Source organism: Malaclemys terrapin, chromosome 10 (genome assembly GCF_027887155.1).
Source record: "Malaclemys terrapin pileata isolate rMalTer1 chromosome 10, rMalTer1.hap1, whole genome shotgun sequence".
NCBI classification, from domain to species: domain Eukaryota; kingdom Metazoa; phylum Chordata; order Testudines; family Emydidae; genus Malaclemys; species Malaclemys terrapin.
Genome location: NC_071514.1, coordinates 70,942,414 through 70,967,012, shown reverse-complemented (window position 1 = coordinate 70,967,012; position 24,599 = coordinate 70,942,414). Strand labels below are relative to the sequence as shown.

Genomic DNA, 24,599 nt, shown 5'->3' with positions numbered 1-24,599 from the left:
ATGGAGTACAACCACATCCACGTCCACAACGGCTCCCTCCTGGCTCACCACAAGTATGGCTGTGGCTTGGGATATGTACCTGTCATCTACTACAGCTTGCTGCTCTGCCTCGGGCTGCCAGGTGAGTGCCACCCTCTGCCCGGCTCTCCAGCGGCACCCCCACAGGCTCTGCCTGGCCCCAGAGGATCGCCCTTAAGAGATGAGGTTTGCCTCGGTATATTTTAAAAGCAGAGCCGTGACCGTTTGTTTAGGAGCAATCGACTTGTCCTGACAGCTGAACTCAGCCAGCAAGTGGAGAAAGTTTTTAGTCTTTAAGGAAAGATTCCGAGGGATGGAGCGGAATTATTCTGTCTCCAAATCATTTTAGAATAAAAAGCAAACAGTCTTGGAGCCACTTACGCTGGAGGACAGTTGTGGGAGAGGGGGGCGGGTGTTGCACGTGCATATAGTTATAGGTCAACGGTTAGAAAAAGACTCATCCAAAATCAAGTCCTGTTTGCAGTGTATGTTCACTGAGATCCTTTTTTTTAATGACATATCCAAGGTCCAACTACTGCACAGAGCTCCAAGAAAATTCTGATGTTCAGAGACTTTGGTTGTTTGCAATACAGGAGTACTTTCTTATTGGCTCACTTTCATTGGTACAGTAAAACGGTACATAGTCTCACAGATAAATGTGTGTGTAGAGGAGCAAGGCATGGTTCTGCTGTGAATACATTTATATTAAGGACAGGAATCTCTACAGATCCAAATCTACAAGACAATAATTCTGCTTTTGGATGGTATTTCTGGTTAGTTGCTTGTTTTACATCATTAGGCAAACCTTCTCTCTGTCTAAACAAATAACAGTCTCTTCCTAACATTGTTGCTAAAACTTTAGAAAAACTCCAGGCATTATCTTTAAAAAAAGAGGTGGTGAATTTCTAATTAAAGTTAAATGTTGTAATATGTGATGAGTGTGGAACTTTTAATTTTTAAATACCTGGGAAGCTTGTTTTATTAAACTATGTGGATTAACATGAGACATTTCTTATGATATACTTATTAGGACATGTATTTTACACGTATAGGTAATGTTTTTTCTCTTCTCTTTAATGAAGGGTCTGTCTTCTTCTCTTTAAGGGGGGGGGAGAGAAGGAGGGGTTAGCAAACAGTTCCAGTTGCTTATAATGCACCTGTCCAAGTGCTCTCTGGTTCAGAACCTGATGTACATCGTCTCAGTTCTTAATCAAGTTTCCAAAATAATTAATTTGGCTATTTCAAGTAAAATGGTATTGAGGACTGGAGGGTTCAGGGGATTGACGTTGGGACATGAAGTCGTGTATCTGTATGTTGCCTGCCCATGTGAGGATTAATTAAAAATTGTTATTGTCAGATTGCTGCTGGCTTACCTCAAACCAGCTCCCAGTGGACAAGGGTAGCTTTAGGATTAAGGTATCTCAGATTCTGCACGTGAGCAAGGAACTGTGACTCCACAGAATTCCAGTGCAGAAAGTATCTGGTCAGCTAGAAAACCAGCATGCTCCAGGAGCCCATCCCTGTAGCCTGGGCAGCTAGTTGAAGAATCTAGTCAGGCCCACATGACCCACTGCTCCAGGAATCTGATCCCTCACCCACTGAAGTCAATGGCAGTACTCCACTGATTTCCTATGAGTGCAGTTGGGAGCATCAAAAGCTCATGCCAAGAATATAGACCAGAGGCTGGCTAGCCAGAAAACAAGGGCTCCTTGGTTTAACCAGGAAAGGTAGAACAGTCTGCCTCTAGAGTGTCAGTATGCCTGGAGCTTGCACTGCCATTAGACAGCACAAAACCCACCTCTGCCACAATGGATTCAGATTGGTATGTTTGTCCCAGCACAGGACAAGCACTGAGTAAGCTGTGGAGACTGAACTTTCTCACTCCTAGAAGTGGTCACGTCAGGTCAACACTCAGACATCTTGGTAGGGAAGACAGTCCGTGCTATACCAGTTCTATGGCTAAACAAAGGGCTTCAGTATCCAGGACTGCCAACCCAGCACTACATCCAGAAAAAACCCATGGTTTAAAAATTACTGTTTAAAAATATCTTTAATAATGATTCCTCTTGACAAGCAAGAATAGAGGGAAATGTTAGAACTTTTTTTTTGTCAAGATGAATCAATATTTTTGATAATGCAATATATAGTTATATACATACCCGGGTATATTTAAAACATCTTGTAAATGGCAAGCAGCACTGATAAGATGTTAACGGATTTTTAAATACTTTTTTTCACCTTAGCTACTTTTGTTTAGAAAATTATTCTTCAAGCCATTAGTTCATACATTTTTTTGAATCAGACAGTGAGAGCCCTGGGTCTGAACAGTGGCTACAGTACATATGAAATTGGTACCCAGCACATGAATTGATATTCACTGTGCCTTTTTTTCCTCATCTATAATTAAATTTTGATGCCTGGCAAATCATAGAGAACTGGAAAGTTAAGTCCTGTATTTAGCCACAAAGCATGTAAAGCACAGGCAAGCCCCTCCACTGTGCAGCCACGCTGTGCCTCAGCCCTGACTTGAAGGGACTCCACCGGGTGGGGAGAAAAGGTACAGTTTCCATGCTTGGCCTCTGGGCCATGGCAGTCAACAATGATGCCATCGTGGAGTCTGATACTGACACCTGTCCAATAGGAAGTGACCAAGACCACCTTAAGAATATACGAGTAGTAGGTTATTAGGAAGCAATGAGGTGCTACATCTACCTGAAATTGGGAAGATCCTTCATGCAGACACTAGGAAGTCCATTAATGAATGTTCTGCCTATACTTACACAACTGCAGATGTACAATACATTCTAATTACGAACCTACCATGATCCACCCAGGAATGTACAGTTAGAGTTGCTGCATGACACAAATTAGCAAGGGTGATGTGAATATTTCCTGGAACATACATCCATTTGATTAGGAAAAATGGCACTGATAATAGTTAAAAAAAACACACCAAAAAACTGCTTGATACTATGAGCCAAAATGATGCCTAATGTAACTCCAGTGAGTTCAGAGGAGTTGTATCAGGGATACATTTGGCTTACCTTATTCAATGTATGTTATCTGAAGATAATACTGGCATTAACATCCAAGAGAACTGTACATATACGGCATGCTGAGTGCATAAGAAATTCATGGATTTCATTCTGGTATTGCACTGCTGCTTTTACAAAATATTGTAGGGGTATTTGAGTTTCCTTGTCTAAATGATAAAGACCCCGAGGTTCCCTGGTTTGAGCTAGTTTGTTTTTTTGTAATTCTGAGAACTTGAAAGAGAGCAAGATCTAGGTCCTGGCCTCACACACAGACATAGTGTCTGTGCAATACCTCGTTGAAATGCAAAAGGTTAACTCTTTGCCGCTGTTTTTAAAGGTGTGATAAAATCATTTTATTATTGTTTGGATTTTTTGTCCTACTGTAAAAAGGAAATTTCTTCAGCTCAACGGCTTTGCGCGGAAGCTGCATTGTGCAACGTGAATGCACGCAGCGTGCATTAAAGGTGCAGGAAGCCCTATCCCCTCACTCGTATGGCCCAGGCATAATTGCTGCCCCTGCTGTCAGGACAGCACAGGGATTGCTCCCTCCCTATCCTTCTAGGGGCGCGGAGAGCTCCAAAGAGGGAGGGAGAACAGGGATATGACCTCACCATACTGTCACTCCCTCCGATAGGCCTGTGGAGAGTAACTGGCACACTAGGAGGAATGAGCTATGCTGCACCCCCATAAAGAGGTATGGCAACAGATGTGCTGCTCCTGTATGCCGGAGAGCCACCCAATGCAGGGTGGTTCCACACCACCCAAATGCAGATTTGTGCCCTAGAGGCATAGATGAGCCCTGAGGGAAGAGGAAACCTGTCTAAACATGGATGGCCAAAGGTTAAGTTATGCTTCCTGCAATATACTTTTGCGGGATATTCACTTGGGGATAGATGCTACAGACCCTCATTCGTACTAGGTAACATCTTCTCACGTGAGTAATTAGCCTGTGTGACAGGAGCAAGGCTACAGAATCAGGCCCTTGATCTGCAGAATCCAGCCTCTCAATGCAGAAAAAAAGAAAATGTGTGTCTGGTAGGAGCAGAGTGCACAAAGGCTGCTGGAAATGTAGGTATTTCAGTAGTTCAATGGCTAGAAAGTGCAGTGGTTTAAAGGGACAATCCCCCTACAATGTTGTTGCCATGGTTAGTGTTTTCTGTGGGTAAGGGGATGGTTTCTAGAGTTTCTCTTTGGTGGGCTGGTGGGTTTAGTGAGGGCTGCAGGGGTGGGGCTAATGGAATTTTTTCTTGATTTGGTGTGAGAGCCTCAGGGGGGGTGGGGGGAAGCTAGAAAACATCAGTAGAGAAGAGGCGTTAGGTGTATGGGGCAGAAAGGAGAGGGAAGAATTGCTTTGAATCAGTCAAAATTAGGGCTGATGGGTGAAGAAACAAAGAACAACCAAGCCTCCAAACTAGTCTCTTCTCTAGTAAGAGAGCTAGACAAGACAGCTGCAACTAAAGACACTTGCCCTCAAATGCCACCAAAACACTGCTAAGAGAGTCAGGCACAAATGCAGCACTATCTCTTGAGGATGTTTGGCGATTACTCCAATTTCTGCTTCATTGGAGAGTACAGCAGCAGCATGGTAGGGTTAGATGCAATCACCTGTTCCAATTGATTGTATACAGTACCACAACTAGAATGGAGAAGGCAGCAGCAACAGCTTTCCCCTTATCTATGTGTAAGCTTTCCCCTTATCCAGTGGTAGAGTGTACTTTTGGAGCGCATGCTGCAATTGCTACTCTTGTTTACACTGAGAACGTGAGCAAAATTTGGCCCTGTTATGTGCAAGATATCCAATAACACCACTGAGCTCCAGAATGTACCATTGCTTACACTGTAGCTACTAGGGATAGACTGTGCTAAGTTTCAGTTACCTCCTCTAACAAGTGCTTTAGTAGAGCACTTCTGTTAAAGGTACCTTCAAAGGACCTGTCCAGCAGTGTTACAGCTTCCTGGGACAAAGAGCAGGGTTATACAGACTCCCATGGAAACTGCCATCCTGGACTGGCTGCTTTCAGAAACAAAGTCTGCACATTCATTTCTCCAGCTCTACATGCTTTTTGGGTTCACTGCTCCAACAATATACATGGATTAAACTGCAAAATGGGGCCTTTTTAACCTCAGGAAATGGCTTTGGACATGCTTTGCAGATGGAGCAATTCCAAAATGGGGAACCTGTAGTGAGATGCTTTGACTTTGGTGCATAAGAGCCATGGGGAGCTAAGGATGTTCCACATTTTTAGAGTGACATACTGAAGTGGTATGGCATTATTATTCATCCTTCCGATACACACAATGCACTAAGCCCAATGTCCATGCACAGAGAGCAACCAGTATCCCTGTCTGGAAGCACCTATAATCTAATAAAACAAGCAACAGCTGAAGGATTGGGGAAAAGGTTACAATACATTAAAAAAATTAAATGCATGCAAATCAGCTGCGGCCACCACCCAATAGCCTATCCATTATTGGTTGGCTGATTTCTAGGAGGAATTTGAAGGAGGAGAGGGTAACAGCCTGACAGGTCAGTTCAATGAGGGTAATCTATGCAGATGGGGGGGCTGCATGAAAGAGGGCACAGAGATGATTGTGGGAGGAGAGGTCGGGTAGTCTGTCAAGGCTGTTCATCATCATAGTCTCCTAAGGCCATTGCACCGGCCTCAGTGACCACAGTTGATGGTATTACATGAGGGGTTGTGTAGTGAAGTTCCCAGATAGGGCTCAATCCTGCAAATCCACGAATCTCTGGGGCAGCGCCAAGTATGGTCAGGGCATGTACCCGTGTGTGTGTTGATGGAGAGTTTGAGAGCATGGTGTGCTGGGGTGTGTTGGCCCATCCTGGCAACCTGGCCAAAGAACATGCAACGCTGCTTTTGAATATAATGACTGAGTGAAGGAAGGCCAGATCTTTGTGAGATTGTGACATTTTGCACAAAGTCAAACCACTTTATGCTCAGGATTTGGGAGGAGAGGTCGGGTAGTCTGTCAAGGCTGACAGTGCATATGGAATGCCTTGAGCTGCTGCAAGTTTGCCTGTAAGCCGGTCCGGATTTCTGACCCGTATAGCAATACAAGTAGTACCCAGGTTTGATAGATTCTGACCTTTAGTCTCAGGATAAAGATGTTTTTGTGTCCGTAAGCGAAACATGGACTTCATGCAGGAGGCAGCAAGACCTATTTGTCAGAGAACGTCTGGGTTGCTGCAACCGTTTGAAGTCTGCTTGCAGTCAAGGCTACTGGCATTGGCCAAGTAGAGAAGGGAACGAATGGTGTAGGAGGGGTGGACACATCACAAAGGGAAGAGCTGTCCAGGGTCTTGAAGATGAGCACAAGAAATCTTATGATGTGGTGTAAAAAAAAAAAAAAAAGAGGAAGGGAGGGATCTTAACTAGTATAATGAGAGGCAAATCAGGCCCAATTATTTCAATGGGAGTTGAGGCACCTAGCACCTGGAGGGATCAAGCTCAATGTCTTTAAAGTGTAGCCTTCCTTGCAATACACTTCTGGAATGGAAAGAGGAGACTTGGACAGGTGTAGTTTTTTTACCTACCTAAATGCTAAAGGGTGCAACACAGTTAGCATGATAGGCAGCCTAGTGCCAATGGCGTGGGGTGGGGGGCATACAAGGAGGCTGTAGTTTTGTCAGTGTCATTCACAAGGAATACACAGCAAATACTGAAGTGGGCAGTGGTAGATGTATGTTTAGCATAGTCCTTAAAAAGTGCATTTGAACCATGAGGACAAATTTGCCCCATCCATTCTGGATTCTCTGCATCTGGTAAATTAAATCCTCTTCAGACACAGAAAATCTCAGAGAACAGCCAATGAGAACTGTTTGCTGGCCACTAGAAGTATGAGGGACATGCAAACTCCACTGCATGTTATTCAGCAATCAACACATAGTATTCCTGTTTCCAGGCAACTGAGTAAAGTGCATTGGATCCTTTTGTATCTTATAGACCAGGGGTGGGCAAACTTTTTGGCCTGAGGGCCACATCAGGGTTCTGAAACTGTATGAGGGCTGGGTAGGGAAGGCTGTGCCTCCCCAAACAGCCTGGTCCCCGCCCCCTATCCGCCCCCTTCCACTTCACACCCCTTGACTGCCTCCCTCAGAACCTCCAACCCATCCAACCCCCCCTGCTCCTTGTCCCCTGACCACCCCCTCCCGGGACCCTCTGCCCCTAACTACCTCCCGGGACCACACCCTCTATCCAACCCCACCCTGCTTCCTGTCCCCTAACTGTCCCGACCCCTATCCACACCCCAGCCCCCTGACAGGCCTCCCAGGACTCTCACGCCTATCCAACCACCCCCTGCTCCCTGTCCCCTGACTGCCCCCCTGTCCCTTATCCAACCCCCCCACTCCCCACCCCCTTACCATGCCGCTCAGAGCACCATGACTGGCAGCTGTGCGCCCGGCAGGAGCTTGCAGCCCCGCCGCTCAGAGCGCTGGTGGCACAGCGAGCTGAGGCTGTGGGGGAGGGAGAGCAGTGGGGGAGGGGCCGGGCTTAGCTTCCCCAGCTGGGAGCTCAAAGGCTGGGCAGGATGGTCCCACGGGCCAGATGTGGCCCGCGGTCCATAGTTTGCCCACCTCTGTTATAGACTCATAGATTTTAAGGTGAGAAGGGACCATCGTGATCATCTAGTCCAGGGGTAGGCAACCTATGGCACGCGTGCCGAAGGCAGCACATGAGCGGATTTTCGGTGGCACTCACACTGCCCGGGTCCTCACCACCGGTCCGGGGGGCTCTACATTTTAATTTAATTTTAAATGACGCTTCTTAAACATTTTAAAAACCTTATTTACTTTACATACAACAATAGTTTAGTTATATATTATAGAAAGTTATAATTATATATTATAGTTATAGACTTATAGAAAGAGACCTTCTAAAAACATTAAAATGTATTACTGGCACGTGAAACCTTCAATTCGAGTGACTAAATGAAGACTCGGCACACCACTTCTGAAAGGTTGCCGACCCCAATCTAGTCTAAGGGTTCTCAAACTTCACTGCACCATGACCCTCTTCTGTCAACAAAAATCACTGCACAACCCCAGGAGGGGAACCAAAGCCTGAGCCCACCTAGGCCCCTAACCTCTGGCTGAGTTACTGAAGTCCTCAAATCCTGGTTTAAAGATCGCAAGTTACAGAGAATTCACCGTTTACACTAGTTTAAATCTGCAAGTGACCCATGCCCCATACTGCAGAGGAAGGCAAAAAAACCCTAGGGTCTCTGCCAATCTGACCCTGTGGAAAATACCTTCCCAATCCCAAATATGGTGATCAGTTAGACCCTCAGTATGTGGGCAAGACAGGAATCATATCAACGTAACTGCAAGACAGTAATACTACAGGAAGATTTGCAAATGCGGGAATGGATCTATGCTGTGTTCCAAACTGGAAGAAAGAACTCCGTTCAACCATTGTTCATTAAATGGAGTTCACACAATAAATGGGCACTAAATTCTCCAGCACCCATTTTAGTCAACGGGAATCTTTCCATTGACTTTAATGAGCACTGGATGGGGCCCAAAGCGTGTGTATGGTACCCTGTTTAAGCAGGGGCAGAGAGTTGATTGGGCAGCACTTCTGACTGGTATGAGACTAAGACAGTAAGAATAAGTGACTGATCCAGTAGCTTAGCCAACAAAGAGATGCTGAGAGATGTTATACTCCATTAGGTAGGGCGAGTGCATAGAGACGGACAGAACTGCTGCATAAGCGCTTGAAATGAGTTACTTTCAATGGCAAAATGATTGTCTGTTTTTTAAAGAATGATGGATGCTGAGAAAAAAATAGATCCGTAGCAATCATCCTGCACAAAAAAGGGTGACAGGAAGGAGTGTGTATTAGAGACCTTTAGTCTGGTCAATATGTCTGGGGAAGTGTCTGCTAAACTGTCCCCAGTTGGAATACAAGGTCACTGGAATGAAAGGCAGCATCCATGTTATTTCAGAAGGGGACATCATTGTGAATCAGATGTACAGTACAGAACACAACTGCAAATTTCTGGACATATGAAAACAAGGGGTATTGTGTGTTTTTTTGCCAGGTCAAGGACTGAGTGGGAAGCAGTGGTGTTCGTGCTGAGACAAGGTGCAATACATGGAAAGCTTAGCAGGCTGCAAAATACAAAGACGTGTGGAGGGGAAATTACTAAAATTCGTTTATCTGGGAAGAAACATTCGAGCAGAGGTTTTTCCTGGAAATGACAGTGGTACAAAATGTAGAGCAGAGTCAATTTTCATGTTGAGCAGGCAAATATTTGCAGAGCCCCCAGGAGCTGTTCTAGGAGCCGAGGATCTTTGAAAAACATTAGGTATCCTTATCACACAGTCCTGCTATCCTCTCCTCCTTCCCCCACCCATCTACCGCTCTGCTTTTTAATGCTCCCTCTCCTCTTTTCTTTCTGCTCGCCTCCAGAAAATAGGGGGCGTGACTCAGCAGAACTAAGTCAGCAGGAGCATGTCCTTCACAACATAAATCAAAACAACTTACCCTATGCAAAAGAAACAGAACAGGAAGATTCCCCAACCTGGAGCTCACCCTGCATTCAGCACCTGGTACAAAGCCCCTCCCTACCCACAGTCATTTTCTCCCGCAAGAGAAGGGGAAAGTGAAGCTGGAGTTAACCCCTTGTCTCCTGGGGACCCTGCAGTGCCCCTGCACTCTATCCCAGTCTCCTTCCCCTGAATTAGTACATGAATAAAACAGTCAGATGTCCAAATTCAGGGTGTGCTGTGTCTGCCTCTCTAATGGTGACCTGGATGGAGGGGACTGTAGATAGAGCATCTTTAGGACAGCACCATATCATTTTCATTAATCCCATCTGGCTACGTCCTACTCTGTTTATAGGGCAGGTGGGACTGTTCAGAGGAGACAGTAGAGAACAAAGCAGAAGCCATGCTGCAAGCCTGGGACTAGCAATATTTAGGGAGACCCAAAGGAGTCACACATCTATGTTAGCATCAAGCAGGGGCCTCTAAAATAAAGTGTTATTTATAGTTTGCTTCACCAGAATTGTTCAGTACTGCATGGGGCCTTCCTAACACACCCCAGATAACACCTGTTTAACTTCTTCTCCCTCCTTGGTAAAAGACAACTCAGTCTGGTAACTAAGGGTATGTTTCCTTTAGAGGGGTGGAGATTTGTTAAAAAAACTTGAGTTCCACTCAAATTAATTAATTGATTGCCAATTAATTTGAGGGGGCTAACTTGTTTGTACTTGCAAGTGGTGAGACTCCACAAACGTTTGTTTTAGTACAAATGACTGTGGAGTACCCAGACTAGCACATACAAATGTGTTAGCTATCGCAAGCCAAAAATCTCTCGTGTCAATATACCCTCCATTGCTAAAACACAGCCAAATCCTGAGGGCCTTACTAAGGGCTTGTCTACACTGTGGGGAAATGCACTGTATGGGGGTGTGATTTCTAAAGTGCACTGTTGTGTTGTGCAATAATTGGTCTGTGTGGACACTAAAGGTTCCCTCGTTCACTTTAACACAATGCTGCTTTAAAATGCACTAGAGAACCTTTAATGTGCAATAGGTTAGTGCACTGTAGAAATTATACCCCCATATAGCACATTACCCCACCATGTAGACAAGTTTTTAACTCACTCCTTCAGGCAGAAGACCCATTATAGTGTGAGCAAAGCTGGCCCCGAGATCTGAAAGCGTGGACTCCCACTGAATTGGGTGACATGATAGGAAGCCCAAAAGGCCTGTACTTGTGGATCTCTCTACAGGAACAGGACTTAAGTTAATACAGAGCTAAATCCTCTCTGTTATTACTTAGTAAGGACTTTAGAATATGGCCCACAATGAAATTCTGCACCATCTCCGCCCTTAATTTCCATCTTGCACTGTTCATATTTGTATAAGCATTGTGGCGTAAATTTTCAAAAGAGTCTAATGATTTTGTGTCTCAATTTTGACTGCTCAGCTTGAGACACCTTAAGGGCAGCTTGATATTCAGACTAGCACCGAGAATCCACCATTGAAAACCAGGCCCCTTTAAGTCACCTCAAATTGGGCAGCCAAAATTTGAGGAATCTAGAATCACTTTTGAAAATTTAGGTCTGCCTTTGCCCAGAGTGACTTGTCCAAATATTTTGAACCAAAAACTAAAACCCTTGCATATTCTTGGCACTATTTTGTTAAGCATTCTTTGTCTTCATTTAATACAGGTATCCATTAGGGAACCATACCACTCTGGTAGGAAGACAGCAGCCCAGATCTTGAGAAGCTGAGTTTGGGAATTTTTTATCCCCCCCCCCCCACACACACACACTTGTTTACATGCCTTAAAGTGCTCCCTGCCATTCTCCCCCAAAGCACTTCTGCATTGCAGTTATAATTGAAGAAGTGGTGTATCACCATCCATTCTATTTCAGTTTTGATCAGGAGACCATAAAAATGCTTGAGGACAGTACACCTATGAGGCTCATTTCCTTCCACTTTTGTGTGCTTGCTTTTAAGATACATTAAAACCCAGCTCATTAAAATAATGGACACAAATATAATTTGCGAGGTATTGGTGAGGTGCATAATGAAAAAGGTGCTTATTGTTACAGATTTAAAAATAAATATTCTTAACCTCTGCCCTCCCCAATACCCAAAAGTGTTTCTGCAACCTGCTTTGAGCTTTTTCAGTGTGGTCAACTGTAATAATGGGCCTGATCCTCTGAGGTGCTGAGCACCTCCCTGAGTACTAATGTGCCCTCAATTGCTACTGAAGTCATTGGGCCTGATTCTCCTGTCACTTACTCCAGTGTAAATCAGGAGTAACTCCATTGAAATCGATGGAGCTGCAGTAGCATAAAACTGATGTAAGTGAGAAGCGAATCAGCCTTCAGTGGGAGCGGAGGGCACATAGGATCTTGTAGGACCAGTACCCGTGTTGTTGCAGTGCAGCCTTCTTCACAATACTACCAGTAGGTGGGGGAAGGAGATTGGAGACTTAGGTGTAGTGTTTTATCTCCCTGTCTATCGTGGGCAGTGGGTGAAACGTCCCCTGGAGGAGGCAAGCTCCTTGTCCTGCCTCTTCCGCCCACAGCCCCACCCACACTCCACCTCTGCTCTGCCCCAGACCCCACCCACCGCTGACTTGCCACTCACCTTTTCACACACCCCCCCGAGATCCCTCCCTCTGCTCACCTCCTCCCCTGCCCATTTGCTGCTTGCCTCCTCACCCCGCCCCCACCAGACCCTTTCCTCTCCTGCCACAAGACCCCCTCCACCACCTGCTGTGCAGCTGGCTCACCCTGCTGCTGTTCCCCCTCCCCTCCCGCCCCCCCCGTGACACCCTCTCCGCTTTTCACCTTAAAGCACTAATAACATTCCCCAAGGGAACTGAACAGGCTCAACTGCCCGATAGATTCTTCTCTGCGTGGCAGGGAGTTCGGTGTATGCTGTATAGAGAGAGACGAAAAGCCAGGCTACCTGCGCTAACCTGAAGCCTAATCTCTCAGTTTGAAAAAGTGCTTGTCAGTGACAGCCTGCATTTAGGCGGTAGTTTAATCACCTTTCTTATACAGAATTCCCTGCCAGATTCGTTTACTTAAACTGGATTTGAATAAAATGACTAGATCGAGAAATAGACTCACTGGCTATGTCAGCTCTTCCTTGAGCCAGGTTAGCAGTTACTTCTTCTGGGTACAGAGAATAACGGAAGAATCGTCATTTGGAAACTGTTTTTAACCCCTATAACACATTTTCCTACAATATAAAAGCCAGCTGAATGTGGCCAAAGGCTTCCTGGGCATTGGCAAATACCTGTTAAAGGGCTTCATTACCACTTCAATGGCTCTTTAACAGTTTCAGTGATCTCTGCAAAGCTTTTTCACTGTGTAAAGTTAGGCTATGTCTACACTACTGCAGTAAGTCGACCTACCCTACTATGCAACGCCAGCTACATGAATAATGTAGCGGGAGTCGACGTACCTGAGGTCGAGTTACCACGGGTCTACACCATGGGGGGGCGACGGGAGAAACTCTCCTGTCGACTTACCTTACTCTTCTCGTCGGGGGTAGAGTACAGACCCGCTAAATCGACTGCCGGTGGATCGATCTCAGAGCGTCGATCCCAGCTGTAGTGTAGACCTGCCCTTACTCATGGATCACCTCCACTTGCCTCCTCATGTCTGCCACTGACTCCCCACTCGCATTCTCTCTCTCTCTTTCTCTCTCTCTGTCTCTCACACGCACACCACGGGGAGTGGGGAATGAGGAGAGACGCGGCCGGCAGCTGTGGGGACCTCTAAGGGGGCAGGGGGATGGGGTGGAGGAGAGGAGAGGAGAGGAGGAAGATTCACCCCAGGCAGCAGCAGCAAGTTCTGGGAGCCTCAGGTCAGGGTCAGAGCAAAGAGGGGAGAAGGCGGGAGTGGGGGAGGGGGGCACCACAGCCCAGGTGTTGCCTATTATATCCACTGCCCATGCTGTCTATTATAACATACACATAAAAAGATGCACTCACACTGTATATATGTACACATCTATAGAGGTACGGACGTACACACACGGGCCTAGATTCTCAGTGGCTCCTATGCATTCCTTGCACTTCCTGTGCTCTGTGGACAGCTCTGTGTGCTCAGGGAGGAGGCACGGATGGAGCAGAACGTTCACCCTGCATGCACAAAGAGCAGCCTTGGAGAGATTGTGCCTGCCTGAGTACAGGCTTACGGTGCTGCTCCCCACTGCCCCCTACTTAGGGCCACGGCATAAAAAGCCACAATCCATCCCACAGTAGATCAGGTGCGTTAACACAGGGGCCTAAAACGCCTGACACTGATGAGAATTAGGATGTGGTAAGTGCGAGGAAAATGAGGCCTGTATTATATCACACACACTTTCCTTCAGTATAGTGCATTAGTCCTAGAGTTGTACCATTAGGTCTGCTCCATCAGTCAGGCTACAAAAATCCTAGTCCAGCAGCCTAGGAAAACCCAAAGGCCCATGCTGTGCAAGTGAAATGAATTACTCACTGTCTGCCAGACAAGTTACCGTATAGACCTGCACTTAAAAACCCTGGGTGCGCTGACTGGCTGACTAGGCTGAAAATGAATACTGGCCAGTGGCCCTCAACAGAGTTACCTTGTAAATGCCCTTGAAGAGCTGAAGAAATGGATCATTTGCTCACAAAACCATCTATTTTGTTAAAATCTCTCTCTGGTTCTGACTAGCCAGTAACACCCAGTACTACACTTTGGGAAGGGTACAGAATACATAGTGCTCTTCACCAGAGCAAGGTGCAATGGCTAATCAGTACCATGTACCAGGAAAAGGAGGCGGAAGGCCAGTTTTCATTGTCAGACTCAAGTCTGAGGCATTGATCAATCAGCGCACCCAGAATTTTTTAAGTGCATGTCTGCAGTCACTAATTCAGTTTCACCTACATATAGTGGAGTTTTGAGTGACCTGAACAGCTGAATAATAAGGTAGTATTTTTCCCAGGCAGCCTAGTAAGTCTTTTCTATTTCCAGTTTCATTTTCATCCTCCAGTTTGAGGGGATGGTCAGTCAACGAACCCAGGATTTTTAAGGATGAGTCACATTAGAGCTTTTTCTTGAGGAGCCCTTCCACATACAATTATACCATAGCCTTTGTGCTGCCCTGCTTCTCCTTCAACATGGACCCTCTTCACACCGTCCCTTGCAGTTCTGCTCTGGACTTTGCCATCTCCCACTACTGCTTGCGCTGCAGAATGACACGCTTTACCATTGTGCCTGGTGAGAGATGAGACACACAGAGAAATGGTTTCACTTGACTCGTCTTTCCCCGCAGGGATGCGTGGGTGAGCACGTCCCATTCTTTGGTTCCCAGACAATATGACAATAAATAAATCAGCCTTTTAAATCACTTCTCACAGGTATCCTCTGAGGAAATGGAAGGAAGATGTGCTGTATCAGTTGCAGCCTTAAGGTATCACATGAGTGAGTCACCTGGCAAGCCCTGCACTGTTTAACAAAGCTCTTGACCACAATCCACCATATGGTCACGGGCGAATTTTGCTCCCCTAAGCAGGCGTACTTTCACTGAATTTGGCCCATATTGCATTAGGACAGATCATCATTTACACTGTAGCACTGAATTTGTAGAAAATATTGGGGCCACCTTATCTTCGTTTTTGATAAATGCGATCTAAGTTGTTCTTGGGCATATAAATTAAACAAAAATTCTAGCCTTCTACAGCAGGCACTATTAATAAATGAATGTTTACCACAATATTTATTTTTCAAAATGGCTTCTCCTTTATAGTCAGTAGCAAAAGTCACCCCTTGGCAATGGTTACAACACAGTCACCACCGAGATCTCCACACCAGTGGTTTTCAACCTTTTTTCATTTGCGGACCACAAAGAATTTTGAATGGAAGTGCAGATCCCTTTGGAAATCTTAGACATAGTCTGTAGACCCCCAGGGGGTCTGCAGACCACAGGTTGAAAACCACTGTCCTTACAAAGTAGAAGATAAAAACGATGGTAATCTTAGATGTGGTAAATGTTGCCATTTGATTCTGTACTGGCAATCACACTAACATTTAACTACTGAGAACGGTAAATGTCTAGTTTTTAATGTTGTCTACTGTTTTACAATACATCATCTAGCTCTATCAAGCATCATTGTTCCTCGTTGTATATTTTCTAGTACTTTGAATTTAAATATTCAGGATTTCTTTTCATATATAAAGGGCCTGTCAATATAGTGAAAGGAAATCATTATTTGAAAAGTTAAAAAAATGAGATTACAATTAAAATTGTATAACAATTAATGTGAAATGCAGGAAGGTGTAATATTTGACCTACAGAATAATTTTACACACAAGCACACTCTCTCTCTCTCTCTCTCTTTAGCGACAATCTTATTCGGTGAAAGGCATCCCTTATATAGGGTTGCCAACTTTCTACTCACACAATACCGAACACCCTTGCCCCACTCCTTCTCCAAGGCCCCGCCCCCTGCTCACTCCATCCCCCCTCCCTCTGTCGCTCACTCTCCCCATCGTCACTCGCTCGCTCATTTTCACTGGGGTGACTCAAGGGGTTGGGATACAGGAAGGGGTGTGGGCTGGGGGTGTGGGCTCTGGGGTGGAGCCAGAAATGAGGAGTTCAGAGTGCGGGAGGAGGCTCCGGGCTGAAGCAGTAGGTTGGGATGCGAGAGGGGTGAGGGCTCTGGGCTGGGGGTGTGGGTTCTGGGGTGGGCCAGAAATTAGGGGTTCGGAGTGCAGGGGCGGGGCTCTGGGCTGAGGCAAGGGGTTGGGGTATGGGGGGGTGTGAGGGCTCAGCTGGGGGTGCAGACTCTGGAGTGGGACTGGGGATGAGGGGGTTTGGGTGTAGGAAGGTGCTCTGGGCTGGGACCAAGGGGTTGGGGCACGGGAGGGGTCACGGGTCTGGACGGCGCTTATCTCAGGCAGCTCCCAGAAGCAGCAGCATGTCCTCCCTCCGGCTCCTACGTGGAGGTGTGGCCAGGCGGCTCTGGACACTGCCCCTTCTGCAGGCGCCGCCCCTGCAGCTCCCATTGGCCGCGGTTCCTAGCCAATAGGAGCTGTAGAGCCAGCACTTGGGGTCCCTTTTCGGCTGGGCATTCCAGTCAAAAACCGGACACCTGGCAACCCTATCCTTATATGACCTTATGGATTGTTTGTCACCCAGTAAGCAACAGCCATAGTAACTTTATTTAGCTAGTTTATGATACTGAACTACCAAACCACACAGTGTCATAACCCTGCTATCCACTTAAAATATAAAGGAGATTTCACTGCATGCAGAGTCTGTTTGTTATGTACAGAATATATTCCTCAAAAGTAACGAGTGTTTCTGTTTCCTGCTTAGAGACACTCAACTGCTATTCTTTAAGCTCACAAGCTGTGATAATAGGCAATTGAAGTATTTCTATAATTCCCCCATAAAGACAGATAATATTTGAGGTATGACTATAATCCAGAAAAGCAAGGAAACTAAAGGATATATTGTGCCTTTCAGGCACAGACAACACTTGAGGAAGGTACAGAAAGCGCTCCAGGAGGCCAGGTGCCTGACAAACACCCTCATCACCCAGAATCCTGGGGAAGTGGGAGAGAGGATGAGCACTGCACAATCTTCTCCGAGGGTACAGAATCTAACTGCTTGTGCACCTGACCAGATGGGCACCCCTCTACTCCCTCCATATCTGTCAAGGTCCCAGTGGTGCTTGCTTTGCATTGCACAATCCTTGTGCACTGAACTCCATGGGCCCAGACCCTACCCCCTTTTGCACCCCCACAGGGGCTGAACGCAATGTTTGTTGCTGAAATTCCTAAACCTGATGTGCTCAGGCTTTATAGGAAACACTGTAAGAAAGGATCATCTTTGACATGATAAGCAGAGCTTGGAAGAGTTTTTACTTGGAGCTTGTTTACACTAATATTTAGTTGACGGCAAGCTGGGGTGTGGAACAGGAGTAGATTAAAATGCATAAGGGAACTGTTAGTGTGCAGCAGCAGGGTTCTCACAGACATTTAGTGATCAGCAGGCTAGTGTGGGGTAGATTTACACCCAGCTTGCAGCAAACTAAGTGTTCATGTAGACAATCCCTTGCTGTAAAGTCCACTGGGATTTAACACCAGAAGTAAAGGCAACCAACGACCATCTCTCACTTCAGGCGTTTCCCTGACAGACGATCTCTCTTAGATGCCTAGAACCCCAAACACATAGGGCTATAGAGGTCAATGCCAATGCTCTGAATTGCACACTGAAACACACAAAGTCAAGCAGACTTTGGAGGGCAGATGAAATTGTCTCCTTGCATAAAGCCCGGCTGAGTAAGCAGGCAGCCATGTACTGCCCTAGCTGAGGTTTCTGAATGATGTTTGTGTGCAGCTCCCTATTGAGTGCACTGCATTATTCCAGTTTGGATAACTGCGGTGGAAGGAACAGCCATGCAAGAAGGAACAAAGCTCTCCTGGACACTTTTGCTACCTGGATATTAGAGACCCCCAGATAATATATTGTTAGGGCAAGAGGCAGATAGATCCCCTCGATTGAAGGGGATACATTGAACAGTTGCTCCGCGCCAACCCACTAGTCTCATCTCTTGCAGCCTCCATCCTTGGGTCTCTGATAGATGTTAGGAAAGCCAAAGTCCTGCACTGCAGTGAGCAATGCCAGCCTAAACTCACATTTGTCACCCCCTAATCAGCTCCCACAGCAGTGACCAATCCATTCTGTTGTGGTCAAAGACACCCACGCAATGATTTTAGTCAAAGACTCAAGCCTGAGGCCAGTTTATTGACATACATACCAGTGCACTGGGGTGCAGTCCAAAGACTGACACCCTGAGGCCCGCTCGCAGGCGGGTTTTTATTTCATTAAACCGCAAGCAAAGTACAAACAATACGTCATGAGTTAAGAAACTAGGGTTGGAGTCAGTCCCTCCCCAAACCACGAGTTAAGAAATTAGGGTTGGGGTCAGTCCCTCCCCAAACCGCGAGTTAAGAAATTAGGGTTGGGGTCAGTCCCTTCCCAAACCGCGAGTTAAGAAATTAGGGTCGGGGTCAGTTCCCCCCCCCCCAGGTACCTTCCTCATTTTTCCAAGAAGTGGGTGTTTATTTGGGTAGAGGGGCGCTTGGTGGTTTTCCCCAGGGGTGGTACTTGGCACCAGTTTGGGTACATTTCTCAAGACACATGTTATTTTCCGGGGTCTTTTGGTTAAAGATTGGGGGGGGGGTTTCCATGGGACGCCTAAAGAGGATCTATGATTGGCTATTTTTGCAGATAGCTGGAATCACGGAGTGGGTCACAGATCACCCAAAAGAGAAGCTGCATGAGTTAAGAAATTGCATTTAGCTAAAGTTGCCTATTGCTTCACACAAGTGGTTATTATATTTCATTAGTCATGAACATATTTCATTAGTGCTGCTGCTCGGGCTTTTCTTCTATTCTTTCCCTCCTTGCCCCCCGCCTCCTCTGGTCATGACCCTTGACCGAGTTTGGCAGGGAATTGTGCAGTCTAGTCTAGTTCAGGCCCTGGCCTGTACTGCTTTGTGTAAGGGTAGTTAGCATAACAGATCTCTGTTGGAGGGTTTATTTTGGGGCCTTCAGATTCACAGCTCTGGCTATTAAAAAGAAGGCCCCCCTGCTCTATTTCCCCACAATTCCAAATCACTGGAAACACTATTTCACTAGGAGGGTGGTGAAGCACTGGAATGGGTTACCTAAGGAGGTGGTGGAATCGCCATCCTTAGAGGTTTTTAAGGCCTGGCTTGAGAAAGCCCTGGCTGGGATGATTTAGTTGGTGTTAGTCCTGCTTTGAGCAGGGGATTGGACTAGATGACCTCCCGAGGTCTCTTCCAATGCTAATATTCTATGAATGATCTTATCCACAAGTGGCCAAAAAATGTCCAGCAAGAAACATGCACCACAGTGTCCAAGTAAAGCCAACCTGAATTCACCTATGTGCTCACTACACCTAACAGACCCAGCAATCGAGTCTCTGCACATGCTATGGTGGTGGAGGACATTTTTTATCTTTACCACCACTAGAATGCATAAAAGTGACCTGTCAGGATACAGCAAAAAGAGCAGATATCTGGGAACCACCATGACAATTGCAGAGGGCAATATATTATTGTCATTATGGTATGGTCCACTGGCTGAACAGCATTCTCCCCGGTTTCACTAAGCACTAGTCCTGGAGAGGGCTCAGGAATACCACAGAGAAGAATTCTACATTGCCAGGGAGATGGACAAAGTGACTACACATGAATCAGTCTCATGAAGTCTCCGATGCCTCTCTCCATACTTTACAGAGCAGTGAAGGCTATTCCTGAACTCTCTGCTGAGGCATTATCATGCTGGCAGTTTTCTGCTGAACCTCAGTAATGGTGTTTATATCTGTTCTCACTAAGTAAATGATATTATTGTATTTCATATCACCCAGCCAGCAAAACCACTAATGTGATTCCAAGGAAAGTTTTTCCAATACAAGATACTGTAACCCTTGCAGAAAAATTGGATAGCGCTTCCCTGTACTTTGTCAGATCAATTTTCTAATCCAGCTCAGAGGGCAAAGCTAGCTGGCACCTTGGTATACACTGTTACTGCTGGCCTTGGTGATGGAGGAGCAGAGAGGCAGAAGCTGCCCGTAAATCCATTCAACTGTGGGGGCCTAGAACTAATCAACACCTCCCACAAAGCAGGCAGGAGGAACAGATGGGGAGGGAGCATGGCCAGAGAACCTGGAAGATGTGCATATCTAGCTTCATTGTTGAAGCTCTTATGAAATTCCAACCAGAACCTCTGACGGGGCAAATTGCCTCACAGACACAGCCTCCCTCACTGCAGCAGGGTACGGGTGACTCAAGTTTACAGTAATCTCAAAGGAGCAGTGGCGTAGCTAGGTTTTAAGTGCAGGGGGAGCAAACATAAAAAAGGCGCCCCCCCCTTGGCTCCTCCTCCGGCTGCTCCGCACCCCCTTCCCTTGGCTGGCTCCTCCAGCCGTGCTGCGCTGCGCTCCCCCCCCCCCCACTTGGTTGCTGCGGCCATGCTGTGCCCCCCCCCTCGGAGGGGCTCGGTCCGGGGCGGGCCGGACGCGGGGAAGGGGTGGCGGGCAGGCGCTGCTCGCTTCTCCCGGGGGCTGAGGGGAGCGGAGCAGTGGGGCGGGCAGCAGCTGGCGAGATCCCCTCACAGCTTCCTGCTTCCCTCGGCCCAGGCAGCCCAGCATTTTTTTTTCAAAAGCGGTGCCTGCCGGGCTGCCGCTGGACTCCTGCAGGCAGGGGGGGGCGGGCAGCACGGCCGGACTCAGGAAGAGCCATTGGGGAGGGCGACGGGCGCGGCCGGAGGAGCTAAGGGGCTGACTCCTCGGCCATCGTGCCCCACGCTCAGTGCAGCCCCAACATCGCTGCAGCCGCCTCCAGCGGCGGCTCAGGGCTCCGCGGCTGAGCGCTCCACAGCTGGTGGGCAGATCCCCTCTCCCCAGCAGCTTCCTGTTTCCCTCGGCCTGGGCAGCCCAGCATTAGCAATACCCCACCCCTTGCTAATGCTGGGCTGCCCGGGCCGAGGGAAGCAGGAAGCTGCTGGGGAGAGGGGATCTCGCCAGCTGCAGAGCGCTCAGCCGCCGAGCCCCGAGCCGCCTTAGAGGCAGCCGCGGTGATGTTGGGGCCGTGCTGAGCGTGGGGCGCGATGGCCGACGAGCCGGCCCCTTCGCTCCTCCGGCCGCGCCCGCCGCCCCCCCCCCCCCCAAATGGCTCCTCCGGAGTCCGGCCGTGCTGCCCGCCCCACCCCTTGCCTGCAGGAGCCCAGCGCCAGCCTGGCAGGCGCCGCTTTTGAAAAATGTGCTGAGGTGAAGCGGCTGCTTCCCTTGAACCCCCCAGCTATGCTCCTGCAAAGGAGATGGATACACTGGGTATATTCAAGTGACAAGATGTCAGGCCATGAAACAGTAATTTCTCAGTCACATTAAGTTTTCTGAGTCCAGGATTTTTGTTACTGTATGTTGTTCATTCTATATCTGATTGCCATATAGCAGATCCTATTGAGAGACCAAGGTTTTCTTGAAAAACAAAGCAATGGAGCACTCTGCCTACCACAGCCCCCTGATGCTGCTCTAAATTTAAATCAATGGAGTTACACCCATGTAAGATTAGTGTAACAGAAGGAGAGTCAGGCCTGGTATAGTCCTTAATGACAGAAAAACTAATTTGAAAGAGAGTCTTAAAATAATATTCTGGGCAAGATTCTACTTTATGTTTCATATATATGGTTCTGGCACCTTGATCACGTACTGTTTGGTTTAGCCATTCTACAAGAGTTTGCTTTGTTCCAGGATGTGATTTTAATCATTCTCTTGAATTTTGGTTAATTCCAGAATTGAGATGTTGATGGTGGTTACTCCTGTCATTCATTTGTGTGACCCTTTTCTCCACTAGCTAAAAACCTGCTTTGAGAAAGCAGGCTTGGGAGGCCTTCTAAAGTCAAGAGTTGTCGTAATTGCCAAGTGATAGTTAAATAATATGCATTCTCATTTCAGTTTTAGGACACACGTACAAGGGCATCATTACTTTTACTTACATAATTTCTGCTCTTTCTGATTTCAAGAAATCCTCATAATTTCTCTTGATTTGCCTTGGGAGAGCAATCTGTAGAAGAGGGAGAGGTAATTACAGCATTTATGAAAATGTCAAACACAAATATTTGGCAAGCCATACTGTCAGTAAACCAAATCTCCATCTTTGTTTAAAGCACTACTGTGGCCACTCTAGCCGATTTAATCAATCTTTGGATGGGACCAATCTAGCATACCTCTGATGAAACTGCCAATGGTAGCAATAGGAGTTTTGCCTGAGACAAGACTGCACGATTGGACCTAATGTAATGTAAGCTCTGTGATATGTTGGCAACTTATTGCTGTGCTATTTAAACAGCATGTAACCCTTCTTTTAGGCATAGGTTGTGTGATGGGCATACTGGACAGTGGCCATGGGGCTGCAGGCAAAATCCTGTCTGAGCCAAAGAGGAAGTGTACAGGATTTCTTCAGTGGTGTTGAGTAAAATCATACATAATTCAAAGAGTTTTACTCAAGTATAAAGGTTTAATTTGAACTGCATTTTTCCCTTTAATGGCTCAGGAATACTCCAGTAGCAGCAACAGATACAAGGCCTCACAGTCAGAGATGTATTCTTAAGGAGTATCTCTGGTTAAGCAAGGAACTGTTTGGGGAGCAGATGAATCTGGTGGCATTAAGGTTGATATGGATCCTGAATGAAGAGCTAGCAAAACTGTCATGATAGAAAAGGCCTGTGAAGTGCTGAGAGCCTCAGGCATGGTTCTGAGTGCCTCACCCTGCTCAAGTGAGAATTGAAGGCACTCATTTCTCAGGAGACACTCAGCACTTCACAGGATTGAGCCCCGAAATGGTCAAATTAAGATGACCTATCAAGGGCAGTTTGATTTCCAATCCTTTTCCCTAGGTTTCAAACACTCTCTCTCTCTCTCTCTCTCTCTCTCTCAGGGGAATCAAGTGAGCTGTAACAGAGTCCTTTTTATACCTTCTTTTTTTCCTTTCTGTCACTAAAAAGGGAAAGGAAAAGGCTGGGGAAAAGAAAATGAAAAACAAAAGTGGGGAGGGGAACAAACTGGAAACCAAACCAAAAAAGGGTTTTTTTAGTAAAAAGAAAAACACAACAATTTTTTTGGGGGAAAAAATGAATATTTTCCACACCAAAATATATATTTTTGAAGGAAAAAAAACGGGGGGGGGGGGCGGGGGGGGCGGGACAGATACATTTTTCCATCAAAAAAAATTTTGAACAGAATATTTTGACCAACTCCAAACAACAGTCACTGCCTCTTCTAAACAGAACAGCTAAACCTGGCTAAACACAGTGGTACAGGGCTGGACTGAATTGACAGACTGACTAGATTGAATTAGGCACAGCCAACATAGGAGTTCACTCTTTGATTTCTTGAACTTTAATGAAGATAGTTCTGCTACAGCATGCCTGAAATGTAGCTCCAGCTCAATCAAACATTGAAATAAGGTTAAATCTACCTCCCATGAAACTAACTGAACTTTTCTGTCTCCACAGCAAACATCCTGACAGTCATTATCCTATCGCAGCTGGTGGTTCGCAGGCAGAAGTCCTCGTACAACTATCTTTTAGCACTAGCTGCTGCTGACATACTGGTACTTTTTTTTATTGTCTTTGTTGACTTTTTGCTGGAGGACTTCATCTTGAATAAGCAGATGCCTCAGATACTTGACAAAATAATTGAGGTATTGGAATTTTCTTCCATACATACGTCCATTTGGATTACCGTGCCATTAACAATTGATAGGTACATAGCAGTATGTCATCCGCTTAAATATCACACAGTTTCCTATCCAGCTCGTACTCGAAAAGTCATTGTGTGTGTTTATATCACCTGCTTTTTGACCAGCATCCCCTATTACTGGTGGCCCAATATTTGGATTGAAGACTACATAAGCACATCTATACATCATGTCCTTATCTGGATCCACTGTTTTACTGTTTACTTGGTACCATGTTCCATTTTCTTCATTCTGAATTCAATCATTGTGTACAAGCTCAGACGAAAATGCAATTTCCGACTGAGAGGATATTCCACAGGGAAAACGACAGCCATTTTGTTTACTATAACTTCTATTTTTGCCATACTTTGGGCACCAAGAATAATCATGATACTGTATCACCTCTATGTATCACCTTTAAACAACACTTGGTTGGTACATATCGTGTCGGATATTGCCAATATGCTAGCACTGTTGAACACTGCAATTAATTTCTTCCTCTACTGTTTCATTAGCAAGAGATTTCGCACAATGGCAGCTGCGACACTAAAGGCTTTCTTTAGGTGCCAGAAACAACCAGTTCAGTTCTATACAAACCATAACTTTTCAATAACTAGCAGCCCTTGGATTTCCCCTGCCAATTCTCACTGCATCAAAATGCTTGTTTACCAGTATGATAAAAATGGAAAACCTATAAAAATATCACCATGAAAGGAAGATTGTTAGTGTCTCTGGATGCATCTTCTTTTCA

At 46.3% G+C, this 24,599-nt stretch overlaps 1 protein-coding gene across 1 annotated transcript; it reads left to right on the top strand.

The window, feature by feature from the left end:
• On the top strand, positions 1-24,599 carry GPR139 (G protein-coupled receptor 139). Its single transcript, XM_054042540.1, has 2 exons — positions 1-121; positions 23,625-24,599. The coding sequence occupies exons 1-2, from the start codon at positions 1-3 to the stop codon at positions 24,557-24,559; spliced, it is 1,056 nt and encodes a 351-aa protein (XP_053898515.1). The 3' UTR covers positions 24,560-24,599.

Excerpts from the sequence above, each read along its gene's own strand:
- GPR139 (XM_054042540.1), top strand. The coding sequence starts at position 1 with ATGGAGTACAACCACATCCACGTCCACAACGGCTCCCTCCTGGCTCAC. Across the intron at positions 122-23,624 it reads GCTCTGCCTCGGGCTGCCAG|CAAACATCCTGACAGTCATT; the intron begins GTGAGTGCCACC and ends CTGTCTCCACAG.